The sequence below is a fragment of the Danio rerio genome, chromosome 8 (genome assembly GCF_049306965.1).
Source record: "Danio rerio strain Tuebingen ecotype United States chromosome 8, GRCz12tu, whole genome shotgun sequence".
NCBI lineage: Eukaryota > Metazoa > Chordata > Actinopteri > Cypriniformes > Danionidae > Danio > Danio rerio.
In genome coordinates this window covers 25,584,523-25,597,112 of record NC_133183.1, presented here as the reverse complement: position 1 = coordinate 25,597,112, position 12,590 = coordinate 25,584,523, and the positions used below count along the sequence as shown (strand labels likewise).

At 36.5% G+C, this 12,590-nt stretch overlaps 1 protein-coding gene across 3 annotated transcripts; it reads left to right on the top strand.

Moving 5' to 3' along the window:
* The first annotated feature begins 187 nt into the window (after positions 1-187).
* Positions 188-12,473, top strand: si:ch73-237c6.1. 3 transcript variants are annotated; one of them, XM_005166984.6, is made up of 12 exons: positions 188-215; positions 542-624; positions 795-894; positions 1,188-1,332; positions 3,135-3,301; positions 3,377-3,547; positions 3,624-3,818; positions 3,904-4,077; positions 7,251-7,442; positions 9,765-9,876; positions 9,981-10,089; positions 10,244-12,473. In XM_005166984.6, exons 3-11 carry the CDS (start codon positions 840-842, stop codon positions 10,081-10,083), a joined length of 1,314 nt encoding a protein of 437 aa, XP_005167041.1. In that variant the 5' UTR covers positions 188-215; positions 542-624; positions 795-839; the 3' UTR covers positions 10,084-10,089; positions 10,244-12,473. The 3 variants fall into 3 exon arrangements, with proteins under 3 accessions (XP_005167041.1, XP_005167042.1, NP_001107051.1); XM_005166985.6 differs by having other exon boundaries at positions 771-894; NM_001113579.1 differs by lacking the exons at positions 188-215; positions 542-624; positions 10,244-12,473 and having other exon boundaries at positions 840-894; positions 9,981-10,083.
* The last annotated feature ends 117 nt before the right edge of the window (positions 12,474-12,590 follow it).

The following is a 12,590-nucleotide window of genomic DNA, read 5'->3' as shown; positions in this document are numbered from 1 at the left end:
AACGGGTTCAGGCTTATATATATCAGTCAAACAGTATGACTTATTTTTAAAATCAATGTTTTTCATGATCTTTGGTAATGGTTTGCTATTTTACCATATACGCAAAGTGTGCAAGTAGGTCTACGAATGCCTTGTGCTGATGTTTTTTTTTTTTTTTTTGTCTAAACGCCCCCTAGCCTGGACCATCAGCCCAGAAACAGCCATGCACGGACCGCGTAAGTAGCCTACATTTTGCTCTCAAATCTCTAATAGATTTCAGGTATTATGCAGCTTTTATCTGCTACATTGTTTTATGCAAGCTGCTGGGTTATTATACAAAGTTTGAAAAGAAGGAATTTGATTGTACGCGACACACACACACACACACACACACACACACACACACACACACACACACACACAACTGTTGAACTGTTTCAGGGGTGGAACTGAAACTATTGTTTTCTCGTAAAACATCAGATAAATGCCGATGATTTTGCAAAATCGTAAAGGAAGCTGGTTTAAATGTTTCGCAATTAACCATCCCTGTTTTCATTAACAGTTTAGAAGATTATTAAGAGTCATTCAAGGGGTTAAAAAGACCACAGTACTATTGAACGGCCACAAAAAAGGGAAGCAAGCGAGGTAAGTGGGACAAAAAAATTGGTCAAAATATTTATAATATATGACCTTAACGTTTGAATCTTTATTTATTTGCATGATTAAAACTCTTGCTTAAAAACCTGCGACAGCATTTGTTTGGAGTTGTTTTTATGCTGTTTTACTCACAGGCATTTCTGAATTTTGTGTACAAGTCCTGACACATTCAGAACCAAAGATATCATAACACAGATTCAGCCATGAATCCGAATTTGCTGTGGATTTTGCTTCTTGGGATTTATGTGCAGCAATCAGGTTGGATTTGTTATGCATAAACATTAAATAATAACTTACATTTTGTACCAAATTATAATGTTCCTTTATGCAGGAAATCAGAAAATACTGATTGATCATTGAGATAATTGAATAATACTATATATATATATATATATATATATACAAATATATATATATATATATATATATATATATATATATATATATATATATATATATATATATATATATATATATTTATTTATTTATTTATTTATATATATAAAAATACTAATGAGACAACTGTTCAGTGATTTTGTGTCTTTCTGAAGCTTCACAGATGGTGCAGTGCTTTTCGGCATTTTCCATATCCACCGGGAAGTGTGCTGATCTGTTGGGTGAGACTGAAAAAGATTTTTGTTGCATAAACCCCAGCTATGGCTTCGCTGAAGCAGACGGAGTTTGTAGGAGCTGTGGGTAAGTTTCATTGATGTGTGACAAGAAATTCAAAACCTATCGCAATATGTGATTGAGCGTCTATGTTGATTATTAAAATGAAATACATCCAGTGTATGATTTTAAGGCGAGAATGCCTATTTGAAAGTATCATTTCCATGCATGGATTTTAACATTAAACATATTGAAGTCATCATGACGACGCGGTGGCGCAGTAGGTAGTGCTGTCGCCTCATAGAAGGTCACTGATTTGAGCCTTCGCTGGGTCAGTTGGTGTTTCTGTGTGGAGTTTCCATGTTCTCCCTGCGTGTAGTTCCCCCACATGCTCCGTTTTCCCCCACAAGTCCAAAGACATGCAGCACAGGTGAATTGGGTAAGCTAAATTGTCCGTAGTGTGTGTGTGAATGAGAGTGTATGGGTGTTCCCAGTGATGGGTTGCAGCTGGAAGGGCATCTGCTGTGTAACACATATGCTGGATAAGTTGGTGGTTCATTCTGCTGTGGTGACCCCAGATTAATAAACGAAATGAGACAAAAAGAAAATGAATAAATGTATGAATGAAGCATCATAAAGTATAATGCACTCTGTCAGTTTTGTAAATCATGTTTTGAAGTATATTTGCATGTACATATGCCCACCTTTTTAAAATCTAGTCTGTTGCTACATCATTTCATTGCAGCATTGGAATAATCAAATGGTGATAGTATAGACCATTTTGAGGAATGTAAACAAAACGGTCGCAACGTATTTCCTGTTTTACAATTCATATTTTTACAGCTTCCGAGAATCAAAAAAAGAGTCCAATATTTATATATAATGTTATGATTGCTGTTTTAACATTACGTTATGATTGAATTGCTTCTTGTTACAGTTATGAAATAGTTTGATAACAAGCAGGAAATGTTCTTGGCCCGATGACATGACCACAATAAAATGGTCTATTTTTGTTGCGTTTCTTTTTATTAGAGTCTTTAACCAATCACCCACAACTGCCGCTCACTGGATATTTTCTCTTTTTCGGACCATTTTCTTTAAACCCTAGAGATGGTTTTGCGTGAAAATCCCAGTAGATCAGCAGTTTCTGAAATACTCAGACCAGCCTGTCTGGCACCAACAACCATGTCATGTTCAAAGCCACTTGAATAAGCTTTCTTCCTCATTCTGAAGCTGGGTTTGAACTGCAGCAGAACGTCTTGATCATCTGTACATATTGTATGTGATGGGTGCATTTAAGTGGATATTTTTCACTTCAGAAAGCAATCATTAAAGGCATAGTTCACAATTTTTTTTTATTTACTTGCCATTTACTGGTTTTAAACCTTTTTGAGTTTTCTTCCGTAAAAACAAAAGAAGCTCTTATTTAAGAAAACTGAAAACCAGAAATCATTCACTTCCACTGTAAGAAAACAAATACTATGGAAGTCAATGGTAACAGGTTTCCAGTTTTCTTCAAAATATCTTCTTTTGTGTTCAACAGATGAAAGAAAGTCAAACAGGTATGAAACAAGTGAATGTTGAGTAAATCAATTTGGGTGAACTATCTTTTTAAACCACTTGAGTTGTACTTTTATGATAGATGATTGTACTTTTTGTAGTTTCAAAAATTCAGACAACCTTAGTCTGCCATTATAAACTGAGAAGAGCTAGAAGATTATTTAACGTAAGCCCTAATAGAAAAAAGGCTTAACAGCTAGAATGGGGAAACAGCTTTCATTTATTAGACTTAAATATAGCTCTTCAGGTGACTGAAATTATTGAACTGAGACAAATGAGATCAAACGAAGGATAAACCTTTTAGTGAAGTCTTCTATGTTGACTTGCAGGCATGCGGCATGGAGTGAATGGTCAAGCTGGAGCCAGTGCTCAGTCAGTTGTACTGAGGGAGTTACTCAAAGGCGACGGTTTTGTTACGGAAATGGTAGCTGTTCAGACCCTGAGGATTTAGGAACTATTCAAACCAAACCATGTGTAAAAAAAGACTGCTGCCCAGGTAAGAAGAACATTCATTGATTTACATTTGGTTTCTGTGGTCTTTCTCATGTTTTAAACATTTGTGTTTGTCCAGAGGACGGTGGCTGGTCTAAGTGGGGGAACTGGCAGCCATGTTCAGTAACGTGTGAAAATGGACAAAAAAAGAGGCAAAGAGCCTGTTCTAACCCGGCTCCAAAATGTGGAGGCTCCTGTTCTGGCGAACCGCAAGAAATTGAACCTTGTTCCGCTGACACAGTCTGTCCAAGTAAGTGTAAGTTTTCTTTGTTTCTTTATTTTTGAAGATGCTGGAAATGAAAGTCGTGCTTTCGTTTGATGTCTAGCTCACGGAGGGTGGTCCACCTGGGGAAATTGGGGTCGCTGCCCAGTTACTTGTATCGAGGAAGGACGTAACACCCAAAAAGAAGTTCGTACAAGGACGTGCACCAATCCCTCACCGTCCACCGCTCCACCTGGCAGATTTTGCGAGGGTTCCGAAAAAGACACCCGCCCTTGCAGTGGACTGCCTTTTTGCCCAAGTAATATGCTTTGTGTTCTAATACAACGCCACCCAAAATAACAAGAGAATTTTAGAAACCTAAGCTTTATGGATCTTCTCCACAGTCGATGGAAGCTGGGGCTCCTGGTCAGGTTCCTCAGCCTGCTCTGTGACTTGTGGAGTGGGCCGACAGATGCAGTCACGGATATGTGATTCTCCAAGCCCCAAACATGGCGGTAAACCATGTCATGGCGTAGAACAAAAATCTAGCCTTTGCAGCACTTTAGCCAAGTGTCCAAGTAAGTAGTGTACAAACAAAGTCTTATCCGAGCCATACTTTTTAATGCTTACATAAATGTGCAACCCAGCAGACACACAACATCATAAGATGTTAATATTAGGTTAGATTTAGGTTGCCAGCGTCTAAGGACAATATTTTTTGGACATCAAATAATGATGTGAAATGACGTTAATATTTGGTTGATTTTATATTGTGTTGGAAAGTAAACAAAATCTAACGTCAAGCCAACATCTTAGACCAACGTCATATTGAAGTCAAATACTGACATTTATTTGTCAGGTATGGCAACTAAAATCCAGCATCTGATAGACGTCATAGTGGTAACATCTACACAACGTCAAGCTGTAACATCATTAGACGTTGATGTTTTGTATTTTAGGTTGTGTTGGAAAGTGACTATAATGCAACGTCTGTTTGATGTTGGACATGGACATGGGCCTGACGTTGGGTTCTGACATCAACCCGATTTTCATTTCCAAACAAAATGCAACATCCCACGACGTTGGGGTACAACGTCAATATAATATTATGTTGACGTTTTGTGCCTGCTGGGAAGAACCTAAAATAAGAACCATTTTTTTAAAAAAAGAACCACAAAATGACATTGGGTGACAAAGTATATATATTTTTAATAGAACAAAATATTAAAAGTTGAAAGTACACAGACACGTAATATAGAAGCAAGTGTAAAACACAAGCTCCAACTCAAGCCTACTGTAAGTCGCCCAACAATAATTGAACATTAAATACTAGTTAAAATACCAATAGCAGCAAAGAATACGTGTTCTTGATTTGCTACAAACCAACTTTACATTTCAGCAATTATTTTGCAGAAATATCAGTATATTTGCCTTCTGCAAAGCCAGACTTGGTCCAGTCATGTACCGTAATTTAATGCGGCATGTGGGCCAAGCAAAGGCAAATTGTGTGGGGCAGAGATGGGCCAAAAATATTTTGCTATGTGGGAAGCATAAACAAAACATGGTATAGAAATGTGCAGCGGCTGAGCTGTTTGGAAGCATTTTCGAGAAAACTGTGCAATATTTGGAGAACAGTGATTCTGAAAGATGCATCACATAATTTGCGTTCTGATATTAGCGATAATAATAAAGTTTCATTTTAGAAACAGGGACCTAAAATCTGCGGTAACTTCGATATTACCGGTGAAACTTTTCGCTAAAGTAAATGTTAGCAAGCCCTTTTAACTGTGTTTTACAGTGAATATAGCTTAAGTTACACTCGCGTCAAGCTGCATAAACTGTTCTGAAATACAGTTACAGCAGGCAGGTACAGCATACATAGATAATATTAAACAACTAAACATCAGACCTTCGGTTCCCTTCTTTTTAGGGAAGCAGAAAGTTGCGTCTGAATTGCTCTCTTAGACATTTTGAAAACCGCATAAAACGATCCAATAAACTGTTTTGTGCTAGGTGCCTTAAAGGGGTGGTCCAGAATGCTATTTTTAAGGCTTGGTTGTGTTAATAAGATGCAAAGCAATGTGTGCTCATGTTTAACTTGAAGGAAATCGTGTTATTTTTTCATAAATCTCACTTTGATTATACACAGCTACTCAGCTAACATGAAAACGACTGTCATATTTCCTAGTTTCTCTAAAAGGCCCACCCTCAAGTGACTCTGATTGGTCATCATCATAATATGCTGTGATTCGCCGATCGGCTCCACGTCACGCCCTGACAAGCACGCGCGTTTTGTGTAAACAGTCAGTCAGTCAGTCAGTCAACACGTGTCTGTAACGAGTGAAAATGGGATGCGGCTCCTTTAACTGTTTCTGTGCCTTTTAGTGTGTTTATGCGTGTATACGATGAAGTATCTGTAACACGAGAAGCGCATGTGCGCGGGAGAGATTTTTATTGTTCTTTTTCTCTCATGCTCGGATTAAGTTATTTTCTATGGTGACAGAATAAAGCACAAGATGTGAGATGAGACCTTTGTGAGCCTGGATTGATTTGTTTTTGATGTTACACTCCAGTTGGGAAATCATTGCTGTATTTTTTTTTTTTAAATCAACGCGTTACAGGACGTCTTTCATGCATATGCGGAATATGCCTGTGTAAGTAACATGAATCGTTCACATATCTTTTGCGACTTTATTGTCCGAGTTGTAAAACGCATAGCAAAGCTGCCTATAGAGAGAAACTCTGCCGTCTCCCACAGAGAGACGCAGGTGCTGGCCAAGAGTGCGTGTATGTGTATGTGTGTGTGTGCGTTTACAGCCGTTTGATAAATATGGATTTGTAACGTTAGCTAAGTCGTTAGCGGTTACCATAATTTCCCGTTGTTTACATCTTTGCTACAACACACCGTTAAAGTTAGACACTGTACATGTCATGATCAATTTTAACAAATAAAAACACTTACAGGTCATGACTCAGAGTTCACAGCGTCTCCTTGCTCCATCTTTGAGGAGATTTTAACTGAATCCAGCACTGAACTGGGAGAGATTCTGGAAGCTGTGTTTTGTCAAATCATGCTTGCTATGTATTTTATAGTTCTCTGGAACATAATTAATATTGAACTGTAAGCACTTCTGTGTTTGGGTCGTGTCATTTGGAAGCCCAACAACAGAAACAGAACAGCTCTGTGGAAACAGCAGGATGGCATTTCTCTCTCTGCAGTAACGTTACAGCGCCTATAGCCACGGCCTTTACCTGCGCAGTGTGGGATGCGCAATAACGAACTTTTGTGATCTCACAGGGGGCGGAAGTATTTTTTGTAGTCCCCAAAATTCGTTAATTGTAGGCGTTGCTAAGCTAACTCTGTACAAATCAAGGTCTCCCTTTGCATTAAACTTTGAATATTTTACATTCAGAGATGCTGTTTATGTTCACACAGCTACATTACACATCAACTGAAGTTTAAAATATAATATCGTAGTGGACCACCCCTTTAAGACAATACTGAGTTCTGATCGGTCAATCGTCGTTGTTTGTAAGTCATAAATTAACATAAATAGAAAATTTGAATATATATAATTTGCATGATAAGTTTTACATTACACTCACTTTTGTTAATCGGTGGTTTTACAATGGGGATGCTTTTTGTCAATTCAAGCGCTGGTTATAAATTGACCTTAGAGTATTAGAAAATACATTAATGCGTTCATAACTCATAATTCATAACCATTTTCTCCCTCTTTTTGTCTGCCAGTACATGGGAGGTGGACAGAATGGAGTGAGTGGAGTATTTGTAAATCGCAATCCACTAGAAAAATCACATGCAGAACCAGGGAGGGAACCCGAAGGAAATTACGGGACTGTGTTGGTACAGAACACGAAGGAAAACTCTGCGATGGAGAAATTGTTGAACATGGCAGCTGCTTTGACATTGATAAGTGTGATAGTAAGTGCCAAGAAAAAGCACTAATTTTCACAATCACTAAAATCACAAATTTTGTCTAATACATTTAAAAAAAACAAACAGTACAAACCATTTAAAAATTGTATATATATATATATATATATATATATATATATATATATATATATATATATATATATACATATATACATATATATATATATATATATATATATATATATATATATATATATATATATACATACAATTAATAATAATGTGGAAACAAGCAAAAAATAACTAATTAAAAACATGATTATATAAGATTTAAAGGGCACCTCTGATGTAAATCAACTTTAGTAAGCTGTTTGGACAGAACTGTGTGTAGGTATAGTGTGTCCACACTAATATTGGAGTAATATAAACACAACAAGTCTCTTTTTTTATTATATTTTATTTCCTGACGTTAAAATAGGGCCCAAATCCCAGTGATTTTGAGGCCCACCGCAACGTGAGGTAGGAGTGTGGTTTTCCCTGCCCACTGAATTGAATGACAGGCGCCATATTTCTATAATAACATGTATACTCATGTCCAAAGAAACAGATTAAAATATTTGTTCCAACTCTCTATGATTTTTTTCACAGTTTTATACGTTTAAAATGTTTTTAAAACGGAGCATGTTTGTAATAAAAGAGTAAAATCACAAAATCTTAACTGCTATAATCACCACGGCTGCATAGTGTCAGTAAACGCTAATATGTGTGTTTGTAGGTGTGTACTGTAAACGGCATGTGTGGGAGACTCATCATTTCAGAACGGCTTGAATAAACTCCACCACAAATACATGAAGTACACTTACTTGGTATTTTTGACTAATGGGCTATATCAGCTTCATCTGTGTCCGTCTCTATTACTGACTGCTGTTTATCCACTGTGACGCATGAGAAGCAAACATGAATGGTGGGCAGGGAGAAGCAGCCACAGGCTATAAAAACAGCTACACTGTACTCAGACAGCAAAATAAGCAGATTGTGGAGGCTATAATAAATGATCTGATAGGTATTTTGAGCTGAAACTTTACAGACACATTCTGGTGGTACCAAAGGCTTGTCTTACATCTTGTAAAAGGGGTAAAATAGTTGTCCTTTTAGAGAAGATTCAAAATATTTGTTTATGGGTTGTATAAATAGGTAATTCTTCAACTACAGGCACTTTTATGTCCTTTGATCAAATATCCAAAAATATATTTAATTTGTTCAAATTTCACTTTCTTTATCAAACTAACAATAAAATGTACTTTAAAAAGATTTACTAGCTTTCTATTATGTATTTTTCATATTATTCAAACTCCTTTTAGGTGTTAAAATCACTGTTTTCACCTTGTTGCACACCCAGAGTTTTAAACTTCAACAATGAAAATAACATTTTAAAATATTATTCATCTGGTATCTATTAATGTGTCTTAATTATAAGTATCTTAGCTCCAGTGAAATATTTTATAGTTATTAATGTGAGACTATTATCAATATTATTTTTATACAAAATATAGCTGTCACACAGTATCAGTGTCATTTCCACCACAACACTGTAATGTCGCCTAAAATGTTCATGTCAATGAAAATGAACAGTGTCATCTAAGAACATGTTCAAGATGGAGGGAATTAAAATTTTTATCAACAACACTTGAAGAAAAATCAAGGTAAATATTGCTTGATAAGGAAACACATTTATTCTACGTCATTTTCAAACATGTTGTACCTTAAAAAATGTTTTAAAAACCAAACAAAATTAAGGTAAGATAAGAGTGTTGTGTACATGTAGGATCAATTCAAAGATAATCGGTGAAGCTATTTTTCATTTTTTCACAATAAACTGTTGAAATGTCATTTCCACCACTGTCATTTCCATCACCACACACAAAATTCTCATCACACATTAAAAGTGTATTCACAATGTGTAAGTTTATGTTCTATTTAATATACAAATTCAGTTTATTTCATTCTAATAAGCTCTTAACCAAACTAATATTAAATTTCAGAGAGTGACAGGTGTACAATTCAGCATACAACTAATTTATTTAATTGACCATTTATTTCATGTGTCCACTGAAAATCATTAAGGTACAATCCCTTTTGTTAATTAAACACTATTAACATATTACTCTTTTGATGTAATGATGTTTGGATACTGTAGTACAGAATTAGGACAGAGCATCAGAATTTGCAATATTTCATAAATTGAATATGATTGCATTTTAAGCTAATTATTCAAATCGCTGAATGATGGTATTAGAAGATGATTGTTCCTAGTTTAAGATCGTAAACTCCACTTCCAAATTGATAACACTTTCTGTCTGTGTTCAGTGGAAGCTATCTTGTCCGAGTGGAGCGAGTGGAGTTACTGCAAACCTGACTGTGGGCAAGACTCCAAACAAACCAGAAGCAGAAAGTGTGTTCCTGACATTTCTGAATACCAGTAAGAGAGGAAAAACATCTTCACGTCCACTACATGCGTACTGTTGGTTGCCAAGTGTTTCATGATGTATTTACGTTTTATTTGGTGTTTCTGATCTGCCATAGATCCGATGACTACAGTCTTTTCTATGGGAAGCCTGTCATTAATTGTGAGAAAGTGAAGGATGAAACCGAAACAAGACCATGCAAAAATGTGCCTCAGTGCTAAGACAAGGTTGTAATATAATTCTGAAAGCACATGTGTTTTAGCTAATTGAAGGAAATTATTATTATTAATATTATAATCTTAACTATAATTATCATTTATATTAAACATAAATAGATTTATTTAACTATAATTATAATTTCTAATCTTAATATTTGTTCAGTTTTTCAGGATGACTAAGCACAGAAGATGGTGAAGATAAGAGGACCAGTAGCTGTAGATGGTAAACTCTTCTGCAGGAGGAAGAACCTTTAAGGGATAGTTCACCAAAGATGACAATTTATTCACTATTTACTCTTCTTCAAGTGGTTCCAAAATGTGTTTTAGAGTTTTTCTTCTGATGCACAAGAAAGATAATATTTTGAAGAAAGTTGAAAACGCATTCATTGTAGGAAAACAAATACCACGGAAGTTAAAGGTGCAGTAGGTGATCAGCCTAAATGCCATCTGTTAGCATATTATCTTCGAAAACATAATCCCTTCCCTGCCGTCCAAGGCCACGCCACCTAAATTTACAAGCGCACACATTACAGATGAGAGAGACCCACTAGATCATGTCATTCGCCAGTTAGAATACTTTATAGTACTTTACTATGGTAATACTACAATCCGAATAGAAAAACTGTACTACATCTAGCATGTTTGTAATTGTGTAGCTAGCAAAACTTGTCATAATGTGCTATAGTTCATGCAGGCAAGTAGAGATATGCGCAGGACTGAATCTTTAGTCCCTCTCCCGCTAGGTTTTATTCCATACCTGACCGCTCCCGCTGTATGTTCAGCCTTTGTTCACCCTCTGCCCACTCTTTCCCGCCCCGTTTTCTACCCGACCAGAATGTTCCCACTAAATTTAGTTCTGGTTCCCAAAATCTCATGTTACAATTAGGCACTACCAAAAGAGAGATAACAGATAAAAGTGTGGGCTGTCCAAGTATTGTTGGCTAAATGTCAGTTTTGTTTGCCCAATTGTGATGAGACTTGAGTGCCTTGAGGTTTGTTTCTGGTGGACTCTTTCAAGGTCAGATACACAAACATATCCACTCAATATATTTGCCAATTACAGATTGTGTTTCATATATCAAATCTGGATTATTTTCAACACACATAGCAGGTATAATTGGGACAAGGAAAAATGTTAAATGTAGAGCGATTAAATAAGCTGGATGCTACAGAGTCCAGACAGCCTATTATAAGTGACACACATCCGCCCGGTGGATGTGCTCGCTCTCTCTCTCTCGCGCTCACTTTCTCTTTCTCTGGGAATTCTATATTCTTAGATCGCCCGCTCCCGTTCAAATTAAACGAGTTACTGACCGCTACTCCATTTTATTCTCAGGTTTCTAAGTTTCCGCGTCACAAGAAATCTAGTCTGGTCCCGTGGCTCCTGTGGTACAGGCGCAGGAATGCAGACCTCTACATGCAAAGATTGCTGCTCTCACTCTCTCACGCGCTTTGTTCTAAAGCGACTACTTAGAGGTTGGCCAGCAGACTGCAGGAATTACACTTATTTCTAAGCCATACGTACATACTATTTCATGCCGGACATTCAGAGTAGCATGCTGAACAATATAGGGAGTGCGTCACAGGTTGTCATTGTTCAAAAATGAACCAATGCGAATATAAAACCAACTTCACCTCAGTAAAGCAGGCTAATCTACATTATCGATGCTGTAAAAGGTCCCTTATGAAACTGAAAATAGACACATCAATCCTTTGCCGGAAGATTTCAGTGGCTGAACAACACTTCTGTGCATTTATCCTATTTGTAAAACAACACAGCACTACCATACACGTGCAGGCTATACGTTAACCCATGATACCTGAACAGTAAATGAAACGTTCAGAAAGGCGTTGAGGCACTGTTCAGACTTGTCAGCAACCAGTTGTTCTGGTTCTTAGCTTATCTGCATTGTATTGAGGTTGCATGCAAGAGGCGACCCGCACAGGCGAACTAAATAAGTCAGTGTGTTGAGGTTTTGACTGATGCACATGCCATACACCAGTGTTTGGACCTTTTGGTTGCTTCATATTAATTGCTACAGGTGAAAACCACTCTTTTTCGCTATCCACTGATCAGTTTTGGGATATGTGGTTAATTTTACATGCCTCCTTTCAGACGAGTGGAAGAAGAACATCCAAAACTCACATTTTATTTTCTCATTGTTTTTGATTCTTATTAAGAGTTAGAAATGTCCACTTTAGTAGAATTTACATAGACAAACATTTACTATATTACATTTCCAATTTATGTAACATTCAATTCTAAATATGCTTTTTTTTATCTAAATAGTACTTCCCAATTTACTTGTTTTCTGAGTGATAAAAAGAAATCCAAAGTCCCTTCTGTAAAAACATGTATATATCAACAAAATAAAACATGCATTTTGAACTTAGATTTATCTGATGTCCAGATTCTATTTTGTAATTAATGCATGCCTGATACAGCTTGTGCAATTTTATTTTAAAGTTCATTCCTTAAAACATGTAACATAAAACAACTGTTTTGCTTT

Bases quoted from the DNA above. Each gene is read 5' to 3' on its own strand.
- si:ch73-237c6.1 (XM_005166984.6), top strand. From the start codon at position 840: ATGAATCCGAATTTGCTGTGGATTTTGCTTCTTGGGATTTATGTGCAG. The intron at 3,302-3,376 runs GTAAGAAGAACA...GTGTTTGTCCAG, and splicing joins AAAAAAAGACTGCTGCCCAG to AGGACGGTGGCTGGTCTAAG. The intron at 7,443-9,764 runs GTAAGTGCCAAG...GTCTGTGTTCAG, and splicing joins TGACATTGATAAGTGTGATA to TGGAAGCTATCTTGTCCGAG.